Source organism: Alligator mississippiensis, chromosome 5 (assembly GCF_030867095.1).
Source record: "Alligator mississippiensis isolate rAllMis1 chromosome 5, rAllMis1, whole genome shotgun sequence".
Lineage (NCBI taxonomy): Eukaryota > Metazoa > Chordata > Crocodylia > Alligatoridae > Alligator > Alligator mississippiensis.
This window is the reverse complement of record NC_081828.1, coordinates 185,240,047-185,255,347: the sequence shown is the minus strand read 5'-3', so window position 1 is coordinate 185,255,347 and position 15,301 is coordinate 185,240,047. Positions and strand designations below refer to the sequence as shown.

Sequence of the window (15,301 nt, the reverse complement as noted above, 5' to 3'; positions counted from 1 at the left end):
CAGAGGGTGGGACTGCATGAATCTATTAGGTTCCTTCCAGCCCTACTTTCCTACGATCTTATATCACAGATAAAGTGAACCTAGTCCAGTGATTTACCTTATCCACAGAGAAAAAGGTACAAGTCCCCAACAGGTAATACCACAGTAGTAAATTAAAGGCCTCTACAGGGAAAGATCTTTCTTGAAGAATATTTTGGTTGTTTTTGAATATGTTCAGTTATTCAGGCAGCTCGCCTACAAGTTGTGACCAGTACTACAGACTACTGAATCCACTGTGGTTGGTCTGTACAGGAAATCCAGACCAAAAAAAAAAAACATAATACCGATAAGCATTAACATAAAAGCACCTAATACCTTTTTCTCCTTGTGTAACTATTGTACTTGAAGAGAAACAGGTTTTAGATGGTCCATATTGGAAATATGGATGAGCTATAGAACTTGAGTACAAGAGGACTGTTGAGTGGTAAATGGTCAAGACTTTTCAGAATTTTAATTAAAATGTCCAGTTTAATACAAAGCTTGTAAATATAAATGTAACTTACTTCCATGTATGCAAATCTATATACAATTATAAAGAACACGTTACTTTAAAATATGCATCTTATAAACACCATGGCATGTACTAGGAAAAACAACATCTTGACAATGGGTATGGACATAAATCTAGAAATATTGATATTCTGATGAGAATTCATTGAGAACAGAGTTTCAGATTTCACGCAAGGGAGAATAAAGTCTTATTTTTTAAACAGACTTAAGACTTTATTTAACTTTTAATTCAAACTGAAGTTCTGAAGTTTATTGTACCATACAAGATGCTTGAAACTATTTCCCATACCTTTTCAACACGCCCTGCCCATCCCCACTCAAAGATTAGGCCTTCCTAGGAAACAAGAACCCTGGCTGTGTTCCTTGGACCTCTGTAAGGGACTCTGCTGTCACATGTAGTAGGACTGGATGAGAATCTAATCCTAACAATTTCCCCAAACTCATCAAAATAAGGAAAAAAATTGTAGTTAAAGCACTCGATTGTGCCGCCTTTGTTCTGTATACAAAAAATAAGGATAATAGTACTACCTTATGTTGCTGCTAAATTTATTAATGTATTTAAAGTACTTGGTTCCTATGGTAAATGCCCGAGGAATGCCTACAATACAGTAAAAAAAATTTTTTTTAAAATCACCCACTTACTTGAGCCAAATAAGCCTGTGCTGAGCTGCATGCTGCCACAGTCAGACCACAACTAGTATCTGAGCTAGTCATCTCTGGTAGATCTTTACTATGCTGCAGTGAAAGAACTATTTTTACAGACACACCCTAAATAAAGCCTACAGGAAACAAAAACAAAACAAAAAAAGGTGCAGAAGCAATCACAGAACAGACTTCCTTTGTATACAAGGGATGGAGATTATCTGAATGAAAACAAGACAATTTCACACATCATCTTTTCACACCAGTCCCACTGCACCTCTGCCCTTCACATTCATAAATGAATAGATGACGAGGCAGAATTTAGTCTTTAGTAGAAGTATGTGGAGAAAAAAAGTTATTTCTTAAAAAATGCTTGGAATGCCTCATTTCATAGTAACAATTTCACCAAAACAAATTTATCAATGAAAATTTTCTTTAATACTCAGGAAGAGCTCCAAATTGGTGATGCACTGAATGATGCAAAGGATAGGCATTAAGGGTTGAAAACTGCCATTTCATCTTTTCTGCATGTAACTTTGTCATAGAACTTGCTTGTGAAACATGGATTAAAAAAAATTATTCCTTGAAGATGTGCTGGTGAATTTAGGTTGCCCTACAGTTTTGATGGTTCCTGGTTTTCCACACCAAATAGGTGATGTATTCTAAGCAGCAGCTTCCTATGAATGTTCAAATTTGTATATACCATATTTACCCAAATCCAAGACGTCTTAAATTCAGATCTCACAGTAATACAATAAAATCTCTGTCATCCAGCATCCCCGGGGTAAGGGGATTGCCAGTTATGTAAAAATTCCAGTTACCTGAAAATCCCCATTAGGGGTTTTCAGATAACATGGAGCAGGGGAGGGGAAAGGGGCAGCCACAAATGGAGTGGGGGAGGAGGGGTGGCGGCAGCCGCACATGGAGCAGTGGCAGCAGCCGCCACTGTGCGCAAGCTTTCCCCTGCCCCCCCCGTGCGGCCAGACGGCTGGAATTTCCAGTTAGTTAAATGCCAGATGGTAGAGATTTTACTGTAGATTCTATACATAGAGAATTTATAAATTTGTTATAATTTTCACCGTCTAGAACCTAATTAGTTGAGATCTTATCTTAAATTTGTCCCCCCTGTTCTGCTGCAGCATAGAAACCAGTGGCAGGGGGCCAGGTGGTGGGGGAGGCAATGAGGAAGGCAGTAGAGAACAAGCAGCCTGACCCCTGCCCCCACACACCTTGCCCCCTCCCACCACTTGCCCTGCCCCTGCTGCCTGGTCCTCCCCTTCCCCACCGCACCACCACATCAATTGTTGTTACTTGGATGACTTGGGGTCTGAGTAAAACGTGGGCTCCGTGCAAGAGGCTGAAGCAGGACAGAAGCTATCCTGGAGCCAAAGCAAAAGGTAAGAGATGGTGGGGAGAGGGCAGGCAGAAGCTGTGGCTCCAAGCTCAAACCTGGAGTGGGGCTGGAGTTGCCACCTCCCCCTGCATACTTTGTACTCAAATCCAAGACAAGGGGTTTCCCCTCCCCTCCCCACCCCCCTCCAGGGAAAAAAAAGTCTGTGTCTTGGTTTTGAGTAAATACGGTAATTTGAATTTGCTCTCCTTCCCAAAAGAAAAACAAACAAACCAAATCTAATTTTCAGAAGCTTTTGTGTAAAAATTCTATTTCTTCTTTTACTCAAAATGTTATTTAAAATTAACAGCGTATGAGGAACCAATTCTGCTGTCAAACTACAGTTCAGCTTAAGTTAGATAAATACAGCTCACTTTACTGTAAAATAAATATTTACTTACATATGTTGCAGACCAAGTAAACTACTACAGTAACAGTTGCTTTTATTTATAGAATACTATGATCCTTACATTTCAGTTTAACGTGTTTTACTTTCATTAAAAGGAAAAGATTAAAAGAAAATTAAAAAAAAAAAAAAAAACTTACCCCCATTATCTGTTCTTTTTAAAGCACCATCTTTATGAGGGCATAACTCACATCTCTGGAAAAAGTAGGGAAAAAAAAGAACTGGAATGATCGTAAGAATATTAACACAGATCACACAGTTAGAAAATAGATTGACATTTCTGACAGAAAACAATTAATTAGAAGCAAGGCAGGACATGTTTCCCTTAATCTAATGAATTCCAAGAGTTCTGAGCAAGCAAAGTTTTCTAATACGTTTTGATAAAACTACAATAATGTTATTTATTTAAGCTGAAATAAAATAACTTAATTCTACTTCAGAATTCTCTTTTCTGAAAAAACCAAGCAGACTCAAATATTTTGAAAGAGGGGTAAGACTGGCCTCTAAGAAACCTGGACAAAATTTAAAATTCTATATAATGTTTATTTCCACTGGCTGCTGAAGTTCACTGAAGAGGTCTTGCATGAAGCGTAAAGGACAAAATGAATACAGTTGCAGATATGAGATTGAACCTTCGTATCACAGCTCAAGGGATCAAGTGGATACCAGTACTCGATTGACAAGGATTTATGGAGCTTACGAATCATGAATCCAAATATCCTAGAACAGTGTTCCTCAACCTGTGGGTTGTGACCCAAAAGTGGGTCTCAAGAATATATGAAAGGGTTCTGAAGAAACTTGAAAAATAGATCAACAAACTTTAAAAGTGGATTCTCCTTTAAAAGAGAAAAATGCGGGAAACCATGGCTTTGTTCCTTGCAGGCTGGCAGAGTTCCAGCCTGCAAAGGGCTGTTTGTAGCCCCCAAGTCCCACATCCAACCCCTACCCCACACACTGGGGGGCTGGGACCTGGGGACAGGGGCAGAGGGTCGGGAGTGAGGGGCACTGAGTCAGGACTGGCCACTGATGTTTACAAATGGGTCCTGGTACAAAAAAGGTTGAGAACCACTGTGCCAGAGCACCTTGCTGGTAACAAAGCCTACTCTTTTGACATCCTCCAGAAGCACGATGGTATGTGTAACCAGCTTCTCCTCCAGCTATAGCTGTATCCACCACCCTTTTTAGTGGAAAACTTACTGGCAACATCTTGCATCAATCAGTATACATGGCTTCTTAACCAGTGAGAAACAGGAAAAAAATGGAAAAAAAACCCTTGACATTTCATCAGTGACTTAAAAAAGCAGTTCAGAAAGCAGCAGACACAGATGGTTCCAAAAGAAGTATGGCCTTCATATATTCCCAATCCTACCATTTTTTTAATCAAGAGAATCAGATCTTCACTTGAAAACTTTTTCTAGTATCACTTTTCAAGGAGATCGATCTACTTGGCATCAACTCAGTCTCCTTTTGCCCCCAGACAGTATTAATCTTCCTGATCATAACATTACTGGTAAGTGAGGACATGGAGTTCATAAAATCCTGACAGTGCCTGTGAAGCAGCATGCCAAATGTGTTTAATAGTAACAAATTCCATTCTAGCAATGGATTGTGGATTGCAAAATACATTAAGGACTACATATGCCTTCTAGTCCATAAAAAATTTGTGGCAGTGGGAGACATGGACATATAAAAAGCAGAACTTGCCCTTTCTGTAATAAGTAAACTTTTAAGTTTGTTTATTTATTACGTGTTCAGTCCACTGATACATGCAACAGCATGTGAGGAATGGGATAGTGGAAGGCTTTTAGGACCATTTCTATTTTTGCCCCTTGTTTCTCCTCCAGCTCATGTCTTCTTTTTTCTTTTAGCATTTGCTTCCCTGCAGCACCTTTTAATTCCCATCTGCTTCCCTCTTACCCTCCCCCCACTCCATCTGCTAAAATGATCAGCAGTTAATTAATACTTACATGAATGGGTCATCATTTGGCTTTTAACCCTAGAGAGAATTTGTTGAGGGAAAATTGGTTCAACATATCCCTGAGCCATTTTTTCAGACTGTCTGCAGACTCAGATAGATGGCACCACATTCATTATTCAGCTGAAATTTTGAAAGGTTTCTTTGCAACCAAAATTTTTTTTTTTTTTTTAAATAAAAAATTTAATTCTGCAGAACCTTAACAAGTCATGCAAGCCACAAATGCAGGCTGCAGGTGTCAAAAATCACCTCTCCAGGAAAACGCTAACTGCACTGAAACTCTTGGTGTCAAGAAGTTCACTTAGACCAAAGCCAATTCTCCGTACATGGAAGAAGCTAATTTCAGAGGGCATAAGCAACACTGTGTAGAGCATAGATTCCAAACATACACCTATGGCCTAGATCCGGCTCATGTAGTCACATGAACTGACCCACAGGCCACTGGACCGGCCCTGGCCCTGCATGCTGCATATAACACATGGCCTGGACCCAGTGCTGCACACACTACAGGTAGTCAAGGGTGCCACATGCAGCCCGCACCCCAGACCTCCCCTATGCTGCGTGCAGCACTGGGTCTGACCTGCAGATCATAGGCAGTGAGCAGCCCACGCCAACCCCAAAAGCTGTTTGCACAGTGATCCCAAGGGTTAATGTGGGCACCCTGCAGGGTGGTCAGTCCTGGTCCAGCTCAGGGATGCTAATCCAGATGAGTTTGACACCCCTAGCATAGAGTATTCTTGACATACGCCCAAGGTTAGAATTGAAGAGTATTGAAGACTTTCAGACTGCCTTGAAAATAGGCGCGGCCTGGCAACCTCTCAACTCTAAACCTGTATGGGGTTCTGAAATGCACAAAATCAAAGTAAGAAAGTAGCTAGCTCTCTCTCAATGACTCTTGGCACTGCCTCATCCAATCCCAGTAACTTTGACTTGAAACACTGACAAAATCCTTGGCAAAGTTATACAGGATATTTCATCAGAGTTTGTGAAGCTCTCTCACACAATACAGGTGGAAAGCTGATGGTGATACTACTTGTGTCAGCAGAAATTCCTGTCTCTCTGGAACTGAGACTGACTCAGGTTCATATTTTCAAGATTTTATCTAAAGCATTTTTGTATGGTTTCATGCTAAACTTAAGGGGATCTGCAGAGTGAAGTGAAGGTGAATTCCCCAAGTCATACCAGTGTTTAGGACAGTATCAGCCTAAATATCATCACAGTGCACAGAGGATACAATATGTGCCATTTCACAGAAAATGTTCCTCTGTGGTTGAGGCAGCACATCTTCCTGGCAGGACACAAGCACCCCATGCACACACTCAAAACAAGTAACTGAAGTACACAGATGTGAAGCATGAAATAACAAAAAAAAGAAAAGAGCAACTCTCACTGCCCAAAGGAAAGACCTACACTACAAAACCAAGGTGTTTCACAGACCTCCGGAATCAGAAATAGGCAAGATATGCCCCAAAGACCACAGCATAATCCAAATAAATTAAAACAAACAAGAAAGTCTGGACTGACAAAATAGCAGCGAAGAATGAAAAAGCATACTCAGATAGAGCAGGTTAGGATCCGTGATTCTCAACCAGGGTGCCTTGAAATCCTTTCAAGGCTGCCACAAGGGACCATGCAATGTTAGCTGTGCTGGGCGTGCAAACATGATTTACAAGCCAAACCCAGAGGTTTCAACTAGGAATCTGTAGCACTGAAAACGTTCTGACCTGTTGGGGTCTGTTCTGAGTTCTTTGCAACAGACGAATTGCTCTACTAGTTTTCAGTAATAAAAAATGAGTGAAAAATAAGAGCTGACATTTTCTGAGGGGTCCCTTGAGCAAAACGAGGGGTGCCTCAAACCTAACGAGGGGTGCCCTGAGTCTAAAAAGGTTGAGAACCACAGGGTGTAATGGAGTGCTTTGAAGGGCAGCTACTTCAGTGACATTCCAAAAGGAATTGACTGGAAGATTTCAAGGGTGGCATACTGAAGCAAAGTCTCACCATTAATTGGAGGGAAGAGAAGGATCTTGTGCTTCTACCTGTTGTGACTGCCTAAGGATAAAGAGGCTTTACAGTAGCAAATTAAATATAAGAAGCTCAGAATCCAGCGTTGATGGCAGACTACACCCTGAGTTGATAAACTGGCACAGCATGACAAATTCAGTGAAGCTATTCCAAGGAACGCCAATTGAGCAAGAAAGAGGTAAGTAAACCTCTGATTTTCCTGAATATTTCTACAAGTTTCAGGCTTATTTTCACCACACTTCAGATATACCATTTCCTGCATCTACTAAAAATTCAAGTAAAAAACAGCTAGGAGTCTCTGCAGAAACAGCACTAACTATAGAGACTGTGTAGCTCAAAGTACCGTAACTGAGAAAAATGCAGCATGGCTCTTGATTGCACTGGGATAGTTATCTTGGAACCCCTTTCTATCTATGTGACTAGCTTCTAAAAACATGTCTAGAGAAATAATGAACAGGTGATATGGGACCCATCAGTTCAAATGCATGACATGTTACAAATTGAATTATGGATGGAACCACAGTTTGCATTACCAATTTGCAAAGATAAGTTGATCTTAAAAGTCAGGATATAAGCAGATTGCCCACTAAGTAGCTAGATAAACCTGCCCCAATTATGCTCTTCAGGGCTAGGATGTGTAACGGGACAATGCAGGACCAAAAAGCTAGGTTATGTTGCAGAAAGTTCAATAGTTACAGGCTGCCAAAAGTCTCACACACCCCCCCACACACACACCCTCAGCCATATTCAGAAAAGAACCTTTTGCACCACCTCAACTATGTTAAGTAACAGAGAGTCTGCATAGAAAGTCTGCTTGAAGACATGCATGGTAATGCCAGATACTCCACAACTCCAAAGCAAGGAAGTTGACTCGCTGTTGATGAACTGTGCACCAGATTCTCAATTTTTTTTTTTTTAAATGAAAAAAGCTAAGCCGCTGGCTGGCTCTTATGGCTACAGAGATGCACCTTAAAATGTGATCTGATTCTTTATTATACAACTTTCTTTGAAAGGGAGAGGTCATTGGATTATTGCGCATAGAGCCACAACTCGAAACAAGTTTGCAGTCAGGGAGCTGGGAAACCTAAAGAACATAAGCACAGGCTGGACAATAAAGATATCATCCATCTGAAGCCTGGAGAGCCCAGAAAATGGGTTCCTTAAGCCAGCTACAAGCTTGCCACTCCCTTATATGTGTAGAAATTTCTGAGTGAGAAAGCTTAGAGAACATAATGAAAAATATAGCACTCTCAGATAGAGTTCATTAACTTGATTTGAAAATGGGTTTTAAAAATCAGTAATTATCAACTAAGGTACAGTTATGCAATTTTATTGAAGGGACAGAAGAATAAAAAGTATTCATAACAGTAGAATAAATTAGCTTTGCAGAGGTATTTTGGTCCCATTGTGCAACACAGTTTGATAGGCCCTTCTCTATCTTGAATTAATATTTTGTTTATTTAAGTTGTCAAGTTTAACAATCATGCTGTGAAATACAGATGGGCTAGTTTGTATGCAACAGATCAAGTCTACCAGGAAAGATTAACTCCAAACTACCATAGTGTCATTTGCTCTTCTTAACTTTCCAAGCAAGGGGAAAAGTCATATAAAAACATAATCAGAAATGAGCTATGATGTCTATTCCCAAAATTTCAGCGATTGTTTTCCTTGGAACAGAGTTCCCAGTATATAGAAATTGACAGCAATCTCTTTTCCTGCTCTGAAAATTCCCCTGGCTAGTGACCTTCCCAAATGACTATTTCTTGGCTTGTCCAAATGGTTTAAAGTAGTACAAAATCAGTCTGCTATGTCAGCCATTCAGAAAGAATTTTTGGTATGTTTCAGTAAATATATTGTTGGCATGTAGAACAGAGGCAAATCAAAACACCATTTCTAGAAAGAGCATAGTAAATTGAGATGAATAGGAAAGCCCATGACAGAAAGAGGGAGATTCTTACGTAAGTATGGGATGAGAGAGGTAGTTAGCCTTGTTAGTCTGAAGTCAGGCAGAAGGTTACAATTCAGAGCAACTCAGCAGTTCTCAGCCTTTTTAGACTCAAGGCACCCCTTGGAAAAAAAAACAGCTCTTAGTTTTCACTGGGTGTGTCCACACATGCACATTTAATGCGCATTAGCCCAATTTAAAGCACATTATGGGTATGGGTCTACACATCTACGTCCTTAATATGCCTTAAAAATGGCAACGTAAGGCTATTTGAATGTATGTGTAAATAGCTAAATTGCATTAGAGAACATGTAGAAGTGCTAGTGTGCATTAACACAGGTGTTTGTCCATTGATTTGGGACTAACTTTAGTCCCAATTCGGTCCACACACCTGCATCAATGTGCATTAGTGCATGCATATGCCTAAATCGCCTTAATGCATATTAGGCTAACGCACATTAAGTGTAGGCACATGTAAAAAGCCTGTGTAGACATGCCCACTGATTTCTTGACTATGGAAAGATAATATAGCAATTTTTCTTTTGCAAAGGACTCTGAAGGATCAGAGCAGATCAGAATGATTTTAATACTATGGATTCCCATTTGAAATCTCTGGGTCTGTCTTGTAAATCCCATTTGCACACCTACTGATGCTAACATTGTATGGCACCCTGCACCACCTTTGAAAGGGATTGCAAGGCACCCCAGAGTGCTATGTCATCCTAGTTGAGTCACATGACTAACTAGTTCAGAGGACCAACTACCTTCATAGGAGACAGCCTACTTCATCACATGCTATGAGTAGACTTGCACAGAACAGTGGTACTAAACAGAAAGGAATAAAGTAATTTAAAGGATAAAGAAAAGGGAAGGGAAAGATAGAGGAGGGGACACTGCTGAGAAAGGCTAAGGTGGACTGAAGAGATCAAAGGGTATGAGATAAGACAATAGATGTTTAGGGGAAGGGAAGTTATAAATAGTGAGAATACAAGCAAATAAAGAGCACAGTGCCTCTTCAGTGCTTGATGAACTTAGAACAGGTTGGATAAAGCATCACCTCTCCAATTCAAAGGACATATGTTATACATAATACCCTATTAAAAAGTAAAAGATTTATACACTTTCACTTCTTTAATGAGTCCATCTTATGACTAGCCCTATAATACAAGCCTATACAACAACTCACTGGAATCAAAGTTTGCAAGCAAGCATTTTAGCACTGAAGCAATGTGCAATTACATGTTTAACTCCAAGAACAAGAAAAAAAAATCTTCAGGAGACTTCTGAAAATGTTTAAATGTCACATAAGTGATTTGTCTTCCCTACTATAAACTAAGTAGTCACTATACCTGGTTGAAATAAATAAATTTAAAAAAAAAAAAAATCAGAGGGTTTAATACTGGTCTTTTTTTTGGTTTTTATTTTTGGTTTTTTGAGGGAATGTTGTGTACTCATTGAAATTTCTTGCTAACAACTAAGCGTGCATTAGAAATCAGGCATATTTCAAAATTATTAGTTCTTTGTTGATTGAAAAGCATTTTACAAACAAAAAATTAAAATATTCAATTAACTACACAACTTTTACCTGACTGCTTTCCTATCAAAGACTGATTGATAGTAACTGGAAACTGTAGATGCCTTATGAAAGAAAAAGAAATACTGCATTATACCATTTTGTTACAGGTAGGCTCTGATGGAATGGTCAGATGTTTAGTAATGCTAATAATCCAAAAACCTATGTAAAAAACTTCCTTTATCAACATATGTTTATGGAGAAAAAAAGAAGACATATTACATTTCTAAGGTCACTTCATAAATACATATAGAAACTTAATCTGTTCTTATATCTGAAATCTTGTGAAGAGATGAAAGCAATAAATGCAGATTCCTTAGCTTTCATGTATATTTTCCATTCTAGTTGTTTTTTGCAGGGCAAAAACACTGTTATATTTTAAAACTCTTCTTAAATGCCAAGCACTTTTTTTTAACTATATTAAGTACTGATTCATATTGTCAAATAATGCCTTGCTTAAAAGCAATTATTTTTAATGAAGATTTCAACACACAATACTTGGGGGTACAATTAACAAAATATTAAATATGTGGATTGCTAAACAAAGTTATGTAACAATGGTTTGGTTCTTAAAGCCTGATACTACCTCACCTATCCTTTCCTCACATTGTCCTGAAGAAAAATTGCGACATAGAACATAGTGCTCTGTAATTCTTAATACTTGGGTAAATAAGAGACTGGATTAGTTGTTCAACACCAAATACCCTCATGTTGGTTTTAGGGAGGGAGTAATCCCACTACTTTCTAAAACTTAACCTAAGATAGCAAAACATGCTCCCAAAAAGACTGGATACTATATTACAGCAAAAGCTGTGTTATCCGGCACTTTATCAACCGGAAAGCTCCACTAACTGGCACCCAAGGGATGCAGCAAAAGCGAAACCAGAAGTCCCACTTCCAGTTCTGCCACCACGGGCCGAGTTCGTCTTCTTCACTTCTTCGGCCCACAGCAAAGGGCAAAGTAGCCTGTGCAGGGCAAAGCAGCCTGCACAGGGCCCCCGCTCCACATTTGATTAACCAGCATATTTGATTAACTGGCATACCCCATTCCTGGGGGATGCCGGACAACAGAGCCTTTACTGTACCTGACTTCTCAATTAGTTACCAAACAATGGTATTCTAAATGTACAGTAATTCAAAAGGTGCTTCCAAAATCTGTTTTAACACATTCTCAAAACTGGATTCTCAAGACTGAATTAAAAAAAAAAAAGGCCAAGAGAGAGGCCGTTGATCAGAAAGTTAATATTCTGATCTACTGAAGAACTTTTCAATGCCTCTCATATATTGGGTTGGGAGGGCTAGTAAAATTTAGAAGGATTTTTTAAATTTCTTAAATTTCTCAACTATCTAAACAAGAACAATATTACAGCCTTCTTCTCCACACTCTTTTCTCTAAGCTTGCCTTTCCTTCTTCTCTTTAAATCTTAGTTCCATCCCTTGTTCAGCATACCACTCTATTTTACTGTCTTTTTTTAATCGGTTTCACCTCTGTAGGTAACCCTTTGCACAGCAGAAGCTACTGCCACAACATTCCACTCATTTTAGCCTTACCACCTACTTCCCACACTTATTAACAGAAGAAAACAGTATTTACAGACCAGATGCAGCTACTTCTGCTAACATATAACTTCTTTGAGGACACATAACTCTTTTGTAGCAACTGGGGCTGCTTTGTTGCTGGTTTCAATGCCGTCCATTGGTTATACACGAGTGCACGTATGAGAAGTCAAATTTCCAAAACTGACCCATCAGAAACCAGTGGTTTGCAGAGTGCAAGGAAGCAAGCAACAAATAAGTTTATTTTAATAATGCCAACAGGTAAACAGAGGGGTGCTCAAGCCCCAGCCTGTAGGCCAGATCCAGCCCATGACACCGGGTCATCTGGCCCACAGGGCTCCCCAGAGGTCCAGAAATTTGGTAGCAGGAGAGAGATGGCACTGCTCCCCTACTGCCAAATTTGTGAACCCACAGGGAACCCTGACCCTGTTAGCTGTTCACCAGGGCACCCTTGGAAAAAACCAGGAGTAAAGAAAACAAACTCCTGGAAGATCATCTCAGGCTCAACATTAGAAAAAACTTCTTTACAATTTGTGTCCAGACTGTGGAATAAGCTCCCTCCAGAAGTGGTACAGTTATCTACCCTGAAAATCTTCAAGAGGAGACTGGATGGTCACCTTGTTGGGGTCACCTGACCCCACTTTTCTTTCCTCCCTGGTGCAGAGGGCTGGACCCAATGATCCCCCAAGGTCCCTTCCCAGACCCTTACAATCAATGACTCTATGGTACTGGAGAGTGGTGCGGCCCCTTTAAGGCTGGAGTCTTTACAGCATGGGCAGCCAGCAGAACAGGGGTTAAAGGACAGCCTTGAAGTCAGGTCAGCTCACTGGGGCCTCACATGACCAGAAGAGGGGTCAGGCCAGAGCTAGATAAGCCCTGGGATCTGGCCAGTCAAGGAGGCCAGCCCCCAGTGTCACAGAGTGCAGAGCTCCTGACAGCACGGCAGGGCCCCCGAATCTGAAAAGAAGGCTGGAAGAAAGCAGCTCTGCAGGCCTGGGAACAAGAAAGAGCTACCTAGAGAGAAAGAGACACTTGTTAAGCACGCAAGTGGCCTTCATTTTTGTGTTAAGACTAGTGGCTTAGGTTTGGGACTAGAGGGGTGGTTCAGAAATCCCATTAGTGCCTTAGGGGCACATGACTGCCTTGGGCTCTGCTGAGGGCAAGTTCAAGGCAAAGTGGGGGCTGGGACCCAGAAGCCAGGCTTAGAACAGTGGGCCTGGGCTGCAGGACCAGCCAGAGTAGAGAGGCAGAAGCCAGGAAGGCTAAAACCCCAACAAAGGAAGGAAGGTCTGGAGTGGCCTAGAAACAAAGGGACAAGTGTCCCACCCAATAGGTAACTCAAAATTTGTGAAGCATAGAGCATGGTGGAGAGGAGGTATGGAGCCATGCAATTAAGCCCTTAAGGCAAAGGACTACAACCACCAGGTGTTCCTTAGAGCAAGACCAGATCTGGGAAGCCCTGGGGCAGCTTCCCTTTTATAACCATAAAGAGCATCAAGACGTAGCAGGCAAGTGAAGGAAAGACTGTTTCCAGAGTGAGCAGGGCAAAAAGGGAATTTTGTGAGCCTCCAGAGACTTACGGCCACACCTGGGGATGGCACCCTGTTAACAGAACCCCAGGCCCTGAGGCCTGGATCAGTCACCTGATCCTAGAGCACAGGGCTAGGCAGACCAGGTACACCAGATCCCAGGGCCCAAACCTGGCATTCAGGGGCTTGGCGGGGCTGGCACCAGGAACCAGGGCCCAACCCCAGCACACTGGGGGGCTAGGAGGTGGTAGCACCAGACCCCCAGGACCCAATCCTGGCAAGCTGGGGGGAAGGAGGAGGAGGAGTTCCAGGCCACCAGGGATCAATCCCAGCATGGACAGCCAGCAGAACAGGGGTTAAAGGACAACCTTGTAGTCAGGCTGGGCTGGAAAGGGGTGGCAACAACCCCCAGGACCCCATCCTGACCTGCTGGAGCAGGATGGGGCAGTGCTGGCACCCAATCCTGGTACTCAGGGTAAAGAGGAGCTAGTTCTGTGCCCCAGGGCTCAATCTGGCCCATCGACCAGCCCTACCCCACTCATTTGGACTGCAGGGCCAAAAGGTTTAGCACCAATGGTTAAAAAGACTGAGCCCAAGAGTCCATAGGCAGGTAGCACAACAGGTCTAACAACAGTGCTGTATATGCACATTCAAATATTTTGGGAGAAATTTCCAGAGTTTGTGGTCTTGGTAGAGAAACTTACCCTGAGATGCCTAACGGACATTGGAATGATAAGACCCTGAACAGCAGAGAGCATCTATATGCCACTTAAGTTTTGAAACTATTCTACTGTGCTTTCACCTTAACCTTCCTCCCAAACCCCAGATATTTGCACCTTTAAGTCTCCTTTTCCCTCCTTTCATACTGGTCTGTTCCATCCTTATTCCTGAACTCCTGCCCCCTGACAGATACTGCAACCACAGATCCTCAAAATATTGTTCCTCATTTGCTCACTCGGATGAATGGGATTTATTCAATTCAAATTGCTGCCTCTTAAGGAGGCCCCAGTGAAAAAAGATTACTATCTAATCTGCTTAACCCTACACTTCATTGGTTACACCACTTGTAGGAAATATGGCAGCCTCTCACACAGAATAACTCCCAACTCTTCCTGCTACAGCACTCAAATTTTAAGGTAACTTTCAAAAATCCTCACAATGACCATATTCCACTTCTGCCAAACAGCCCCATAAATAGTAGCGTTTGTCTATACAAACTTTTAAAATGAGGAATGGTGTGCAAAGGGCTAGATGACCATATAGTGCTCCAGTTACGATGTCTGCAAGCAGTGAGCTAGAAACACCACAAGATTCCAGTCCTCTATGAGTCAGAAAGGATATGCCAGGACCTAAAGAACAACAGTGAAAAATCATCAGGAGCCAGAAAGGTCTTTAGTTACTAAGGAAACCCTCCCTGGGATCACCACTGGGTAACATTACTAATAAATAGAGTACAGCTACCAAGGGGATTGCTGGAATCTTGACTAGGGCAAAAAAAAAAATGCTGACAACTCTCAAGAATCTACTTTCAGCATCAAGTTCAAATAATCCTCTTGACACTGACAAACTTGTGAACAACCATTCCATCTGTACTCCCCTTTTCCTGGTTAAAAGTGATTGAGATGTCTTTAGCTGGCAACTAACTTTTAAAAGAAAACTACAATACGTCAGGTAATCAACTTGTTTTTTTTACTTGGGAGTATGTGACAGACT

General features: G+C 41.3%; 1 protein-coding gene across 8 annotated transcripts in view; it reads right to left on the bottom strand.

Annotated features, from left to right (window-relative positions):
* The window catches only part of MLLT10 (MLLT10 histone lysine methyltransferase DOT1L cofactor), a 250,625-nt gene that overhangs the window by 212,406 nt on the left and 22,918 nt on the right, over positions 1–15,301 (bottom strand). For 4 of the 8 annotated variants that reach the window (XM_059729065.1, XM_059729064.1, XM_006257790.4 and 1 more), the window contains one exon: positions 3,128–3,182. The exons of 2 other annotated variants lie outside the window; for them this stretch is intronic. In XM_059729065.1, the coding sequence (XP_059585048.1) occupies positions 3,128–3,182 (55 nt within the window). Of the gene's footprint in view, positions 1–1,191; positions 1,329–3,127; positions 3,183–15,301 lie in introns of those variants that run through there. 2 more of the 8 variants (XM_059729067.1, XM_059729066.1) reach the window with 2 other exon arrangements.